General features: G+C 46.4%; 1 protein-coding gene across 3 annotated transcripts in view; it reads right to left on the bottom strand.

Annotated features, from left to right (window-relative positions):
* Positions 1-15,569, bottom strand: part of PDGFA (platelet derived growth factor subunit A) — a 63,172-nt gene extending 47,603 nt beyond the window's left edge. The window contains exons 1-2 of one of the 3 annotated variants that reach the window (XM_033166893.1): positions 15,202-15,569; positions 12,780-12,876 (exon numbers count right to left, since the gene is read on the bottom strand). In XM_033166893.1, coding sequence (XP_033022784.1) covers positions 12,780-12,876; positions 15,202-15,264 — 160 coding nt within the window. In that variant the 5' untranslated portion in view covers positions 15,265-15,569. Of the gene's footprint in view, positions 1-12,779; positions 12,877-14,419; positions 14,700-15,201 lie in introns of those variants that run through there. The other 2 variants (XM_033166892.1, XM_033166894.1) reach the window with 2 other exon arrangements.
* Positions 15,570-15,774: the final 205 nt, after the last annotated feature.

Genomic DNA, 15,774 nt, shown 5'->3' with positions numbered 1-15,774 from the left:
ACAGACTGGCTGTATGACAAGTCAACAAAAGGCATTCGAATTATGACAATGCACAGGGGCTAAGGGCCACAAAAGGCAGACAAAAGACCCACTGTTAACTCCAACCAGGAAAAACAGGGCCCATTATTTTGTACCAACCTCCTCCTCCTCTCTCTAGGGTGGCCAGATAGCAAGGAGGTCAAGGGCCATCTAACTAATGCAAGGATGGGGAACCTGTGGCTCTACAAACACTGTTGTACTACAATTCCCATTGCCCTTGACTGCTGGCCTTGCTAGCTAGGGCTAATAGGAGTTTGAGAGTCAAATAATCTATGGAGGACCACAGTTCCCCCACATATGGCTTTCATCATCTGCCAGGTTCAGACACAACACAGCTAAACCACAGTTCCACAAATGCGGAGCAACTGCAGAGCAGGTTATTCTTCTATTAATCCCAAAAATCTTTCACTAGCAGCTGCATGGAATGGACGGATTCTACAGTATTCAATGAGTTTTGTATTAGAACCTCCTGCAGGATCTCCTATAAACAGGAGAGCTAAGGGGGGGGGGAATCTCTGCCTGCAACTTTTTTTTTTTTTTACAGAACAAGCCAAACACATCATCACGCACTTTCGCAGCTTCAGAGTAAACTGTATTGGACCACACAGACCAATGGTTTGGCTCAGGGAGGGGAAGAGAGGGTGGTAGCTCAATTGTGACGTTTCAAACGCAGAAAATCTCAGGTTTGAGCCCCAGCATCTCTAGGTAGGGCTGGGAAAGGCAGCCACCCAAAATCCTGGCAAGCTTGTGGGACCCCTGAGCCAAGGAGATAATTAACTATACAACCTTTAGAAGACATCTGTAGGCAGCCCTGTACAGGGTAGTTAAAAATTTTTTTTAATGTTTTATTATGAAACTGCTCAGAGTGACTGGGGCAATCAAGTCAGATGGGTGGGGTATTATTATTATTATTATTATTATTATTATTATTATTATTGAATAGGGCACCCCTATTTTTATTGGAGAAATGTTGGAGGGTATGCTACTGCCAGTTTTACTGAGCTGGGCAGATCAACAGCTTTCAGTATACCCCATATTCCTACATCTCACTACAAGACAGCTCCTTCATATTCTCCAAAGCTAACCAGGTCATCCACTTCCGCGAAGGCTGATGACTAATCCAAAAAACGTTTTAAGTGCAGCGTTCAAAACAGACACTAAATAAACGTTTACACTCAAAATGTCACGAGTGTGTATATTTTCATGGGCAACAAAACTGTATCTTCACTCCTCAGATACAAATGTGGTTCAGAGAAACTGCCATTAGGAAGATGCCATAATAAAGCGCTGCTGTGGGAAATTATAATGGCAACTAGACCTAGTCTCCTGTCATTGATTTTTTTTTTAATTAAAAAAAAAGTTCAGGAGGGGCTGTAAGGCAGGCATTAGTGGTGGGCCCTGCCAGGCAGCTAGGGTCTTAACACGTAGCAATATATTGCCAAGTGATACCCACATCCTTGATCTGGCCACCTCACATGCACCTAATTCTCTTGATTCTACATCTAGCACCTTCACCATTCAAATTTTGGTGAATACTGAAAACACACCTCTTTACCCTGGTTCTTCGACATATGACATGTGTGTTTTGAGAACCCAGCCTATTCCTGCGCCTGTCACTTGTTTTAACTTTTTGAATACTGGACTTTAAATTGTTGTAACCCACCCTGGGACCTGCTGGTGAAAGGCAGGCAATAAATTTATTACGAAGAGTAATAACAACACTTGAGGCCTGTACTTAGGCCTAGCCTTTATAACTAGGCCTCTAGGCTTACAACAGGGGCAGCGGGCATAGCCCCAAACACAAAGGCCAATGGTCAGAAACAATCCAACCAGTTCAGTCCCTCATCATTTCCTTGGTCAACAAACGCATACCACTTTCAGCTTCCCCCAAAGGATTCTGGGAGCTGCTGTTTTAGGGTGCTGAGAGTTGTTAGCAGACCCCTATTTCCCCTCCCAAAACTACAGTTTCCAAACAATCCCTCTGCATGGGACCTCTGGGAATTGTAGCTCTGTGGAATCGGGGTCTCCTAACAACTCTCAGCAGCCTTAACTAACTACAGCTCCCAGAATCCTTTGGGGGAAGCCATGTCAAGTCCCCTTGAAGTTGAGCATGGCTCATAACAGGAACCTCGGTCAAAAAAAGAAAATTGTGCCCAGGAAAAGGGGGCACTCATACAATGTCATTTGGATTCCAGAGCTCTGGAAGCAGAGTTGCCATGCTGCTTGAAGGCAAACACCAATACTGTAAAGGGTGCTGCTAACATCTGGAAGTAACCCAACTGCCAAGGAAGCTTCATTTAGGCAGAAATTCAGCAGACAAGAGACAATAGGTGCTGTACCTACTCAAAGCAAACAATTGGAAGGCTTGCAAGGTAGAGGGCTTGTGTGCAAAAACAAAGCCTCAAGGGTCCTTTGATGTCATGCTCATGTTATGAAATTCTTGGCTTTTGCCTTCAAAGAATTCAGCCAAACAGAGCCCAGTGGATTTCCCACAAGTACCCTCAACAAAGCCTTGGGTAAGAGCAGTCTGTTTTATCCGAACGTCACTCTGAGTTGGCGTTGTAGATTTTTAAAGAAATGCACCCAACCCGCCCCTAACTCAGTGATCCATTACATTGAACCTATAATCTAATAATAATAATAATAATAATAATAATAATAATAACACAATAGCAAAAGTACACTGCATCTATCTAGTGTTATTCAGTCAATGACTTAACCAGAAAGAATACCATGATAGCATGTAAGCATTGCTAACTATGCCTGGAGGCAGGGAGTAAAAATACAGGTTTGCTCTAAAAACTGACAGTTTCCAGGTGGGTCACAAGAAGATGCTATCATACCATTCTTACACATTACCTCTTTGAGGAATTATCCAATCTACTACCCCTCTATCCAGGTTTAAATCAACAAAGGACTACAATGGATTAGATTTCCAAAATACTAGGCACGCTCTTTGATTTTTGTGGGTGAGCAAGATGCCCAAGAGTGGCCATGAAGGATAAACAAGCTTAAGTCAGAGGGCAGAACTGAAAATGTTTCAAACCTCTCCCGGGGGCGGGGGCGGGGGGGCTCTCTCTATCAACATGCACACATACTGCACATGAAAATCTCTTGTGAGAGCAATAATCATGCAGCTGGGGTCCAAGAAAGCCAGGTTCCAAATTACAATTGCAAACTTCGTTTCCAAAAACCTATTACTATTTCCACAAGCCATGTACAGAGTGCCCCCTAGGAAAGCAGCCAAAATTGTTGGGTTTCTGTTTTCGTTGGAGAGGTTTAAGCCTCCACCATCGGAGTACAATCAAGTCGTCATTATTTTTAAAACAACTGTTTCTTTTTCCAGAAAACAGGGAACTGCTGAGAATGCCAAGCAAACCAATTAATTGTGCTTTTACATCTCCTGTGGCGGCAAACAGCCAGGAGGATGGAATTCTGGACTGCCTCCGTAAGTCACCTTGACAAAGCTTTTTCCTTCCCTTTCTTTTAATTAATTAAATAAACAACGTTAGCAGAAACAGCAGAAACTACTCCACCAAAGGGGTGGGTGCTGCTGTAGCTTCAGGGTCAGATCAGGATTGTGCCTGGCTGAGGGAAACTTGGGAATACTGTCCGCTATCCTCTGAACAGTAGGCACACTGTTTTTGAAGATTAAAAGAGCTCATAGTAATAGCATACAATCTTCATTTTGGTGGGCCAGAGGTGTGTTTGTTACTAACAGACCACATGAAAAGTAGACCATACAGAACCACCACACATGCCTGCAAGTACCCATGCAACATTTGCAGTTCAATAGCTGTGCCTTTATCTTGCAAATATCCCTTCACACAAGGCTGGTAACCCTCAGGTGACAACAGAGAAATATCTGAGAGAAGGGCCCCTGATGAGCCGAGACGCTGAGCCGTCTAGTCCAACTCTCTGCAATGCAGGAAAAACAAAAGGAGCAAGTGAAAAACATGGAGGCAGCAAGAAAGACGATCCAATTCATGGCATTTTCATATTCTTCTTTTGAAGTCATTCTCAATGATTTCTTTGAAGAATTGGCCCACACAATGGACGTAAAGATGTCCATTATCTGTTCATCACTTTGTGTACCACATTGATCAATGCAGTAGGTCCACTGGTTGCTGTCTGGCAACAAGAGTCCCAGATGTGTAGAAGAAGACTTTGGATTTGATATCCCGCTTTATCACTACCCGAAGGAGTCTCAAAGCGGCTAACATTCTCCTTTCCCTTCCTCCCCCACAACAAACACTCTGTGAGGTGAGTGGGGCTGGGAGACTTCAGAGAAGTGTGACTAGCCCAAGGTCACCCAAGCAGCTGCATGTGGAGGAGCGGGGAAGCGAACCCGGTTCACCAGATTACGAGTCCACCGCTCTTAACCACTACACCACACTGGTAGAGCCGTTACATTAATTTCTTGCTACTTATTTGATTCTACTTGCTACCCTGCAAGGAAGCTGTAATGTAATTTCTGTACGCAGCCTTGCAATGGTCACAAACGAAAGGCAGTATAGTTTGAATGAGTAATGAGAGTTGGCAAGGATTCATAGTGGCGATCAGAGCTAAAGAGTTTGCCCACTCCTGAAATGCAGGTGAATCCTGTGCAACAAGTTGTTCTTATCAATCAGCTGTAACCCATCAAGCAGTGATTCTGTAATGCTACTTTCTGCACAACTTTCTTGCCTCTTCCCTTCTCTTCCTCTGTCCATTGCTATTGTGAATGCCCAGGATGCAGTCACCATATGAGACAGCTTACTGTAAAGAGATATATTTACTTTCTCCAGCTGCCCTCTCCCCACCTCTTCTCACCTCTTCACTCTGCCAAACTCCTCCTTGACCTTTTAGTTCTCTTATCTATCGCCCTGCCTCTCTTGATGATGTGACTGGCTAATCAGCTCTTATGTCACAGTGAGCCTGGGCAGGTGTCATTGGCTTAGCTGCTCTTATGTCACAGAAAGGAGGTGGTGAAAACCAAACCAGCGTTGGGCAGCGGCGTGCTCAGAAGTTGGGAGGAACACTTGTTGAATCTGAACTCCTAATTCCCTAGACATGATGGGATTTCAGACGGTAAGAAAAAACTCTGCTGAATCAGGCTAAATGCCCAAGAAATCCAGCATCCTGTTTCACACAGCGACCAACCAGAAGCTATGGCGATGAACAGAACCCTGAAAAAATGATTGTGAGTGACCGGTATACAATAATCATTCTAAGCAAACAGAACACTACCCACATAATGCTCTGCTGGATCAGACAGTAGCTAACACACCAGCCGGGTCTGCCCAAAACCCAAATCTTCCTGTTAAAACTCCAACGAGAGTTTCCATTATTTTACAAGACCAGACCGTAAAAGGACAATCTGGCCTTTTTGCATTAAAAAAAAGTCAGAAAGATTGATTAAAGCGCTGTGTTGCTGAATGCTGATTATTCTTAACATGATGGCAGATGATCTGGGGGTGTGGTTTCTAATTTTATGAGAAGGCATTATCAGCCGTTCATCCGCTAAAATGCAGCATCATAATCTGTTGCAAAGCAAAAGAAAACTCTTTCACCCAACGAAATGCAAAAGAGAAAGGGGCTGTTTTTAATCACAATTCTCCCTCCTGAATTCCATAAAGCGAGACACTTTGAAGAACAGGAGACTCCTTGGAACAGTCGGGGAATGAGAGGGCACCAAAAAATCAACAACAATAATTTTATTATTTATACCCCGCCCACCTGGCTGGGTTTCCCCAGCCACTCTGGGCGGCTCCCAACAGAGGACTAAAAACAGAATAAAATTTCAAACATTAAGGACTTCCCTGTACAGGGCTGCCTTCAGATGTCTTTTAAAAGTCAGATAGTTGTTTATTTCCTTGACATCAGATGGGAGGGCGCTCCACAGGGCGGGCACCACTACGAGAAAGCCCTCTGCCTGGTTCCCTGTAGCTTCTCGCAGTGAGGGAACCTGCCAGAAGGCCTTCAGCGCTGGACCTCAGTGTCTGGGCTGAACAATGGGGGTGGAGACGCTCCTTCAGGTATACTGGGCCGAGACCGTTTAGGGTCAGCACCAACACTCTGAATTGTGCTCGGAAACGTACTGGGAGCCAATGTAGGTCTTTAAGGACTGGTGTAATATGGTCTCGGCGGCCACTCCCAGTCACCAATTTAGCTGTCACATTCTGGATTAGTTGCAGTTTCCGGTTCACCTTCAAAGGTAGCCCCATGTAGAGCCCGTTGCAGTAGTCCAAGTGGGAAATAACTAGAGCATGCACCAGTCTGGCGAGACAGTCTGCAGGCAGGTAGGGTCTCAGCCTGCCTACCAGATAGACCAAAATGACTCCCAGGCTGCGCACCTGGTCTTTCAGGGGGACAGTTACCCCATTCAGGACCATCATCATCATCATCTATTACCCATCCTTCATGCTATGGTCCCAGGGGCAGGTAACAACAATTAAAACACAATATTAAACCCTTCCTTAAGAAACCAGTGTTTCCCCGCATGAGTACCTCCAATAAACCAAAGGGACCATTCAGTTGACAAGAGTCGAGTCGTGCTGAAAATTAAACAAAGAAGATTGTGGTGGGGATGTGCATTCATCAAGGTCTGGAGCCTATAGAATCTGAGACTACCACTAGGTTCAGTAGCCCAAACCCAATAGAACAAAACATAATTGACAAGACTAGGTTCTTTGCCATTTAAGTGGGTTTTTTATTTTTTAAAAAAATTGTACACACACTTGAGTCTGCGTGGATAATTTGTGATATGCAGTTTTAAAAGGGAGATGTAAAAAAATCGAAACTCTCTGGACATTTCCAGGCTTCTGAGCTTGCTCCTCAGATCGCAAGCAAAAGCTACAGCAATGTCACAGGGGGCAGAAACAGATCGTGGCAACTCCAGAAGACACCGGGGGCCTTCTCATGCTGATCTACAGCTGCACAATAAAATACTCCTGCCTTCTCACAAATTATGAATCAAAGCTGTCCGCTTGCAAAGCATCCTTTGTTCCAAAATACCATCCCCAGTCCAAGGAATGCCTTATGCCTTCCATAAACACGCGGAACCTACACAAGAATTCCTTCAAAGCAGCCCACACAATATTTTCAGCGCCAACTCCTACCAATCCTGACAGTAGGATGGTGCCACAGGATAGCAGTCAGGCTAAGGCCCCACAAGCATGATGATATCACAGCCCTGCCAGATCAGGAAGGCTCGACAAAGACGTAAACAACTCGACTTGAGTACGTATGGAAACAGGTAAAATAAAAATACTTCCTTCGCACAGAGCACGGTTAACTATGGAACTCGTTCCCATGGGAAGCAGTGATGGTCATCAACTTGGATAGCTTAAAGTAGGATTGGGCAAATTCATGGAGAAGAATATCAAGGGCTACTAGTCTCAAAGGCTATGTTCTGCTTCCAGCTGCAGGCAGCAATGCTACAAAATGCCAGTTGCTGAAAACTACAGGAGGGGAGAGTGCTCTTGTGCTCAGGGTCTGCTCGCGGGTTTCCCACAGGCATCCCACAGGATGCTGGACTCGATGGGCCACTGGCCGGATCCAGCAAGTTCTCTTTATGTTCTTATGCATGCAAAAGTTGAGGGCTGTTACCTTCACACCCTGCTTGTCGACTTCCAAAAATATTTTGTCAGATGCAGTGGTCAAGCGGCTGAGCCCCCCATGAGGAAAGTTTGCAACATTTGGGGCTTCTTGGTTAACAACAAAATAAAAGAGGCAAATAGGAGAGGACATAGAATCATGGAATCGTAGAGCTGGAAGGGACCCTGAGGGTCATCCAATCCAACCCTCTGCAATGCAGGAACATGCAGCTGTCTTGAACCTGCAACCTTGGTCTTATCAGCACCATGCTCTAACAGAGCTATTTGGGACATGATGGGGGCAGGTAAAAATATGCATGAAGCGAGTGGAGATCACTCAGTTTTCCCCATGACTGAGTGGAGATTTGAATCCTGGCCTCCCAGGTCCTAATCCATCACTCCAACCACAAAGGTAAAAGTTAAAGGACCCCTGGACAGTTAAGTCCAGTCAAAGGTGACAATGGGGTTGCGGCATTTTCAGGCCAAGGGAGTCAGCGTTTGTCCACAGGCAGCTTTTCCAAGTCATGTGGCCAGCATGACTAAACCGCTTCTGGCACAATGGAACACCATGATGGAAACCAGAGCACACAGAAATGCTGTTTACCTTCCCGCCGCAGTGGTACCTATTTATCTACTGACACTAGCGTGCTTTCGAACTGCTTGATTGGAAGGAGCTAGGGTGGAGCAACAGGAGCCCACCCTGTCACGCGGATTCGAACCACTGACTTTCTGATCAGCAAGCCCAAGAGGCTCCGTATTTTGTTCTTACATTTGCACCCTAAATACAAGGAACCCAAAGCCGCGTACATGTAGTTCCTAGGCAGTGACCCATCCAGACACTGACCAGACCCAGACCTGCTTAGCTTCAGCAAGGTGGTGGTTTCATGTTCCTTCAGACAATACCTTCAGTGTCAGAGACAATAAGTCCCTAATACCGGGTGCTGGGGAACATGAGCAGGAAAGGACTTTGTGCTCATGCTCTACTTTTGGGCTTCCCACATGCCTCTGACTGATCGCTGGGAGAACGGGATACTGGACTGAACGGGTCTTTGGTCCTGTTCCAGTTGGGTTCTTCTCGTGCGCTTCAGGAGACCCTGCTAAGGACACTCAGTGAATTCAAGGACAAGGTGAGATGTGCAATCTAAGCGCACTTTCCATTATGAGACTTACTTCCACACCAACATACATAACACTGTGGTGTTAAGGCAGAGACAGCACTACCTTCACTACTGGGTAGAGTATGTCTCTCAAAACCATAGAATCATCGGGAACCTGAGTGGGAACAGTGTTTATGCTGTGCTTGTAGACTGCCCATCAGCATCTGACTGGTCACTTTAAGAACAGGATCACTGGACAAGATGACCTCTGGACTGAGCCAGCCAGGCTCTTCTGGCATTCTTATGACAATTCTAAGAAACAGGCTGCTGGGCTAGACAGATCTCTTACGGTCTTAACATAGGATTCTAAAGGCCCACCTAATCCTGCTTCCTAACCCGACATGTCTAGGAAATCCAGAGGAGGCTATGAAGGCAACGAAGACTGTTGCCCATCTCTCACCTCCCAGTGGTATACTGCCCTTGAACATGGAGGTTCTATGAAGCTATTAGCGTTCTTCCTTGGACTAGATCCAAGGTTACTCGCGCTCCAAGCAGAACCATTAAAATTAATGACCTTAACTTGCTTAGGCCCGTTCATTTCAATGGGCCTACTCTTGAGTATGACTAACATTGGAATACAACCCTATATAGCAAGCCTGGGGGACTTTTAGCCCTTCCAAGTGCTGTGGAACTACAACTCCCATCATCCTCGGCCAACAAAACAACCACGCTTGCCGAGGTTGATGTGAACTGTAGTTCAGCAACATCTAGAGACCCCCCCCCCAAAGTTCCCTACATCTGCAATGCAGTTATCATGGCTAGCAGCCAGTCACAGACCTCTTTCACCCCAAATTTGTCTGATCTCCTGTTAAAGACCTGAAGACGGTGGTTTCGATACGTTCATTAGATGTTAGGTAAAGACTTGCTTTGCTTTAACCGGCACAAACTTTCTAACAATCAGATTCATTAAGTTTTCCGTATCACAACCAGCGTGGAGCAGGTGTTACAGCAAGGAAGGAAGCCTCCTTTATGTTGCCGGGACTACATCTCCCATCATCCTTGACAACTGGCCATGCTGACTCTGGCTGATGGGAGCTGCAATCCAACAACATCCTGAGACCACAGGTGGGCCAATCCTGCTCGCTGGGCTTCACACTTAGTAAAGGGACCCCTGACCGTTAGGTCCAGTCGCGGACGACTCTGGACTTCTGGCGTTCATCTCGCTTTACTGGCCGAGGGAGCCGGCGTACAGCTTCCGGTCATGCGGCCAGCATGACTAAGCCACTTCTGGCAAACCAGAGCAGCGCACGGAAACGCCGCTTACCTTCCCGCCAGAGCGGTACCTATTTATCTACTTGCACTTTGATACGCTTTCAAACTGCTGGGTTGGCAGGAGGGCTTCACACTTAGCTGGGACTAACTCCCACTGAACTCAGCAGGGCTGACCTCAGAGCAGATATTGCAACACAACTGTGCTATTAGTGGTCTCCCCCCCCCACACACACACACTCCCCCAAATGCCCTGAACTGCCCTTGCAGGGAAAGACATGATCCATTTGGTTGCAACTTCTGCAGCTCTATGGAGGTAAGACTTGCCAAGGAAAACGTTCCCAGTGGATCCTGCCTTTTGCATGCAAACTTAATGCTATGTCCCCTAGAGTAGGCCCACTGAAATCAGAGTACTCCTCCTGGGGGGGGGGGTGTATCTGTGCAGTAACTCGGGAGGAACTTTCAAAGGGCCCCTGCAATTTTATTTTTTTGGAAGAAAAAAAGCATAGCAACTATGCAGTCTTTGTTTAAATGGAGCAGCTCCACTATTAACAACGCAAGCAGCGACATGCCAGATTCCTGACTCAGGATACAAGATTGGTAGAGACTTCCCTTGCCTGTAAAAGAATAAATAAATAAATATGCATTTTTTTTCCTCCCCTTTCATATTTTTTCCCCAAAATAAACCGAGCAATCACTCCAGGCATAGTACATAATCGTGAAATCTGCTTGGACTCGACAATGACAACTGTGAGAGATCAAGATTTAATAGCAGGATGGGTCTGTTGCAGTACGGAAATATTAGCAAATTGCACGTTTGCCCTTCGAAGCATTTGTAGATCTAATGATGCAGAAAATAACCTTGGGCTATTTAATAAAAAATTAAAAATGTGAATGCTGATTGTTTGGAAACTCAATGGAGCAGGCTTTCTGTTTAAAGTCAAAAGGAAGGAGTTTATTTTTCCTTTCACTTGAGGAGAAGAAAAAAATAGCCACCACCATCTTGCAGAGACATGACTTCATTCATAAACACGACTTGGAATATATATATATATTTATATAAATGAACCCAAGGCAATAGATCTTGAAGATAACAACACAGTGGCATGAATTAGAGGCAATCTGATGGGAGTTCTTCCTGGCTAGAGGAATTATCCTGAACATATAAAAGTCACAGCCACCTCTGTTTAAATTATGAGGCTATATTGAAGCTGCATTGCTGATTGTGCAAAGCGTAGAGATCTGACACACAGGTATAATATCTTGCAAGAGAAGGCCAGTTAGGAACCCTACACACAAATAAATATCCCATTTTTATATTAGGAAAGAACCACCACGTGCACAGGATCCCCTATCAATGTTTGGCTGTGGCACCTGAAATTCCATGGTTCACCCAGACACATTCATCACTTGATGACCGCAACATCAGCTAACACTGCAGACAGAATTTCCTCAATCCACACAATACTTTTGGGTGGAACTTCACACATTAAGCCAGCAGCCCTCAGGTTGCCTACTCACAGGTAAGCCTCCCCGAGTCCAGTGTGGGGCTTACTCCCAGGAAAGGATTGCCAGCTGAATGGAGGAAAATCACGTGATGGTAAAAGCATGGGTGAACCAACACTAAATCTGTCCAATCAAAAGTAGGGAAAGATTTTGATTTTATGGATGGGCAGAATGCTTGCATCCAACTAAGTCCTACTCTTGAGTTGCACCACTGACATCAGTGGGCCAACGAGATCCGTGTCGATTAATTTTAACAGGTCTACTCTGAGTGGGACAAACATTGGGTGCAACCCTGTGAGTTCAAAGTCCAACTTAGTTTGGCCTTAGCTGTCATCCTCAGTTCCCTGCTGTAAAACTGGAATATTAACAACACCCCGCACAATACAAACTAAGATTACTGCACACGTAAACTCAATGAAGAATATAAAGCATATTTTCCACATTTTGTGCCATATAAATGAAAAGCTGTAGTAGAATTTCGCAATTCATGCTTTACAGAAAGGCAAGGCACAAATGTCAAAAAATAAAATAAAATAAAATAAAAACAGCAGCAGCAGAAGTTCCCTGCTCGTGTAGACCACCGAAAGCAGGAGTTCCGTCACTGGATGTCGAACACAATCACAGCCACACAACCAACAGTTCAAAAGCATGAGCACCACTAATCTGGTCCGACACGCAAGCGCTGCTAGCCATAACGGCAAAACAGAGGAGGCCAAGATCCAAAGGCTCTGTACTGCAGAATTCAGGTTGCCTGGGGGGGGGGGAGCAACCTTCCGGGGAAGGCAATTGCTTCAAACCCTGCTTTGCAGAAGCACCCAGGAAAAGACAATAAAGCAAGCCAGACCACTCCCTTCCTTCAATCCAGCGAGGTTGCCATGTTTTTTTAAGATGCATCCCCTATACACAGAGACGTGCAGGAACTCAAAATACAACGCTGGGCCGGGCTGGAAGCTGTGACTCTCTGTCCCGAGGCCGAAATGTTCCCGCGGCTTGGGAAAAATGCCTGACTCAGCCTGCATCCCTGAAAGCTGACCTTTGGGTTCCATCCGCCTGCCAAAAGCAGGAGCGAATTTAAGAGTGGACGGAAGACATTCGGAGAGCATCGGTCCCATGTGCAGAGCCGCCGGCGACTCCCCACATGGGTTTTTAAGGAAAACGCATCACTCCCCAAAGCAGTAACTCTTTTTTTCTTTTTCGACCGTTTCATAAGATGACATGGATTTAATTTGCAATTCGTCTTATCGTCTCAAAAAAGCAGAAAGTAAAGGGTGAAAGCATGGAAATAATTTACCTACGGAGTCAATCTCCAGGAGGCGCTGCAGGTCACGGATGCTGTGGATCTCGCTGTGAGCCAGCCTTTCGATCACCTCTTGCGGGATCTCAGCTTCCTTAAAAAAAATAAAAAAAGACAGACAGACAGACACAGGCTGATCGCTCTCTCTTCTCTCACTCCAAAAACACTTTCTGAGTACAGCCTGTAGGGTTGCGGAAACCTCTTCGCCTGCTCTCTAATCTACTCCCCCCCCCACCTTCCTCCAACTGCTAGAGGGCAAATTTAAATAATCATCCTCATCGTTTTTGAAGCCGCATCCAGCATTGCACCAAGCAACACAAATCGTTGCAATGAAAAACTCTGCTGCTATCTATCTGGCAGGTGTCTGCATTTGCCAGGAGGTTGGAAATTGTTTGGGGCCCCACCTGATTGTGAGGAGGGGGGGGGGAGTCAGAAAGACTTGTATTTCTCACCCAGGAAATTTCTCGTCCTTGATTTGGAAGAAGTCCAGCAAGTTTGAAAGGCAAAAATAAAAAAATGGGGGGGGGCCACACCGGTTGATTGGTTTTTGAATCACATCCCACGCATGCTTCATTGAATTCCTATTGAATTCAGCGGGATTTAGTAACCGTATACAGGTATAGGCTGCTCAGCTGCCATTTCATGCACACTTACTTGGGAGTAAGTCCCGTGCAAAATGAGCAGTACTGATTCCTGAGTAACCCCGTTTAGGATTGGGCTGTTGGGGCGGGGAGAAGAGTGTCCCTGGGCACCATCGTTACCACAGCATGAAGATAGATCAAGTTTAAAGGCAGCACAGCTCAGTAGCCCAGCCAACTCCTGGGAGCCTTTCCAAGAAGGCAATCCTATGAGCTCTCCCTGGGGAGTTAAGTCCTCTTGAACTCAGACATGGCTTTGCAAACATGCATTGGATCAGACCAGGAAGGACTCTCCTCCTCCTCGTACGTATGTACTTGAAAATTGCCTCTTTCTTAATTACACACACTTGGTTCTCAGCGTAAGAGATATTTATCCATGCATTTCTCTTTAGCAGCAGGAAAGTTAGCACGGTAATAAAGTTTTAGGTTGGCAATGGTGTCAGCTTCGTACTTAACTCCCCCTCACTCCAAAAAAAAAAAAAAATCTGTCTGGTTGGGAATGCAAAGGAAGGGGGAGACAGAGAGAGACAGAGGGAGGGGGAGATTATAGATCCAGAACTAATACAATCCTACAGGTTTCCCAAGTCGGAAGACTGCAAAAAAAGCTGCTTTCGGAGCCATAATTTTACACATCACAGTGTTTACAAGCAAGGTCAATCCACTGTGCCTTTTAAAAGAGATGCCCTTCCTTATAAGTCATTTAATTCCCCACATCTCTTTCTCCCAGAAATGGCCACCTGTAATAATCCTCAAAATTGGAAGAGAAGGAGAGGGAGAGATTTTTATCAAATCCAAAACTATGCCCGTGAAAATCCAAAATATGCCCATAAAGTGCAATAAGCAGGCTTAGAGGGAACTCGTCCTTAAAACACAGTTTTTCCCCCAAATAAGGCCGGAATCCTAAACAGTACACCTACTTTGGTCAGGGCAGGTGGACCCACTGAACTCAGTGGGATAAACACGCTAGATCGTAAAGACTACGATTTTATCTCTTCTGACCTTATAAAGTGAATTCCTAAGGTGGATGGAGGTAACGCGCCGCTCCCTCTGGAATGCCAAAGCAAGGCTCTGCATCAATTAGAAACCCACTAGCCTAATTGCTTCATTATTATTCTATTTTAGCAGATTCATGCTAGGCTTCTCATTAACAGGAAACCGCGCTATTAAAATCCCTCTTCCCAACTCGCTCCCCACCCCGCTCGCCAGGCGGCACTCGCGCCGACCCGGGGCGCCGTTTGCAAACCGTTCCAGGGGGCTTGCAACGCGCGTTCGAACGCTCGCACGTTTTTACACGCGTGCAAGAGCACACACAGCAATCTCCATGCCAGCCCCGGGGAAACCAGCGTGCTGCACGATCTTAATTCGGATCGCAGCCATGCATCTTAACGTGACAAGCCGCTCTCCACCACCACCACCCCTCCCTCACTACTTGATCTTTTGCAAGATTTTAGAAGCGAATCTCTCCCTCTCTCTTTTCCTCCTCCTCCCTCCTTCATCCAGGGCGAAGCTAAAGCCATCCATGGTATTGCAAACATAGTAGATCTTCCGACTTGGGCTGGAGGGGGGGGGGCGGTTGGAGAGATCAGCCTCTCTCATCCAAAACATGAAGAAGGAAAGGGGAAGAAGGAAGAATTACACTTGTCATGCAAAACTATAGAAATAGTTCAGGCTTAAGAAAAATAAAATAAAGACAGGGATGTTGAGCCAGCTACTGCCGCCGCCACCGCCGCCCGGATCTCCCCCCACCCCAAACCCCCGGTTTCCAACGGCGAAGCACCTACCTCCGCCAGCACGAGGGCCAGGTAGCACAAGCCTATGAGCCAAAATCCTGCCCAGGTCCTCATCGCGGTCTCAAGCACTGTAGCCAGGAATACAATTCAACGGGGCTGCGAAGGAGGAGCACCAGCCCGCCTCCCTGGGCTGGGAAAATAACAACCATCCCTCAGAGGGATCGCCACACCGGTGTGGAGTTCTCTCCGGGTTGGGCGCTGATCGGGGTGGCGGCGGGGAGGATAGGGAGGGGGGGCTCTCTTTGGATTTATTGATTTCACAGAGGATCGATCGGTGTCTCCTTTTGCGCGCGGGGTTTCTCTTCTCGGGTAAAGAGCGCCACGGGGAGAAGGAAGGAGGAAGGAGGCTTCCAGGGGGTGGCGGTTGTTGGTTCCCCCACCACCACCACCACCCCACCCCGCTTCGCTCTCCAAAAAATAAAATAAAATAAAAATAAACGCGGGTGGCGGTGGGTTGAAGAGGGGGCTTTGCAGCTGATCGCTGTCGCTCCTCTCGCTCGCTCGCTTCTCCTGCGCGTTGCCTCCCTTGGCTTTCGCAGGACTAAACCAGCCGGTACTTCTGCA

Source organism: Lacerta agilis, chromosome 13, assembly GCF_009819535.1.
Source record: "Lacerta agilis isolate rLacAgi1 chromosome 13, rLacAgi1.pri, whole genome shotgun sequence".
In the NCBI taxonomy this organism is placed as follows: Eukaryota; Metazoa; Chordata; class Lepidosauria; order Squamata; family Lacertidae; genus Lacerta; species Lacerta agilis.
Note: the sequence above shows the minus strand (reverse complement) of the source record. Positions and strands in the feature narration are given on the sequence as shown.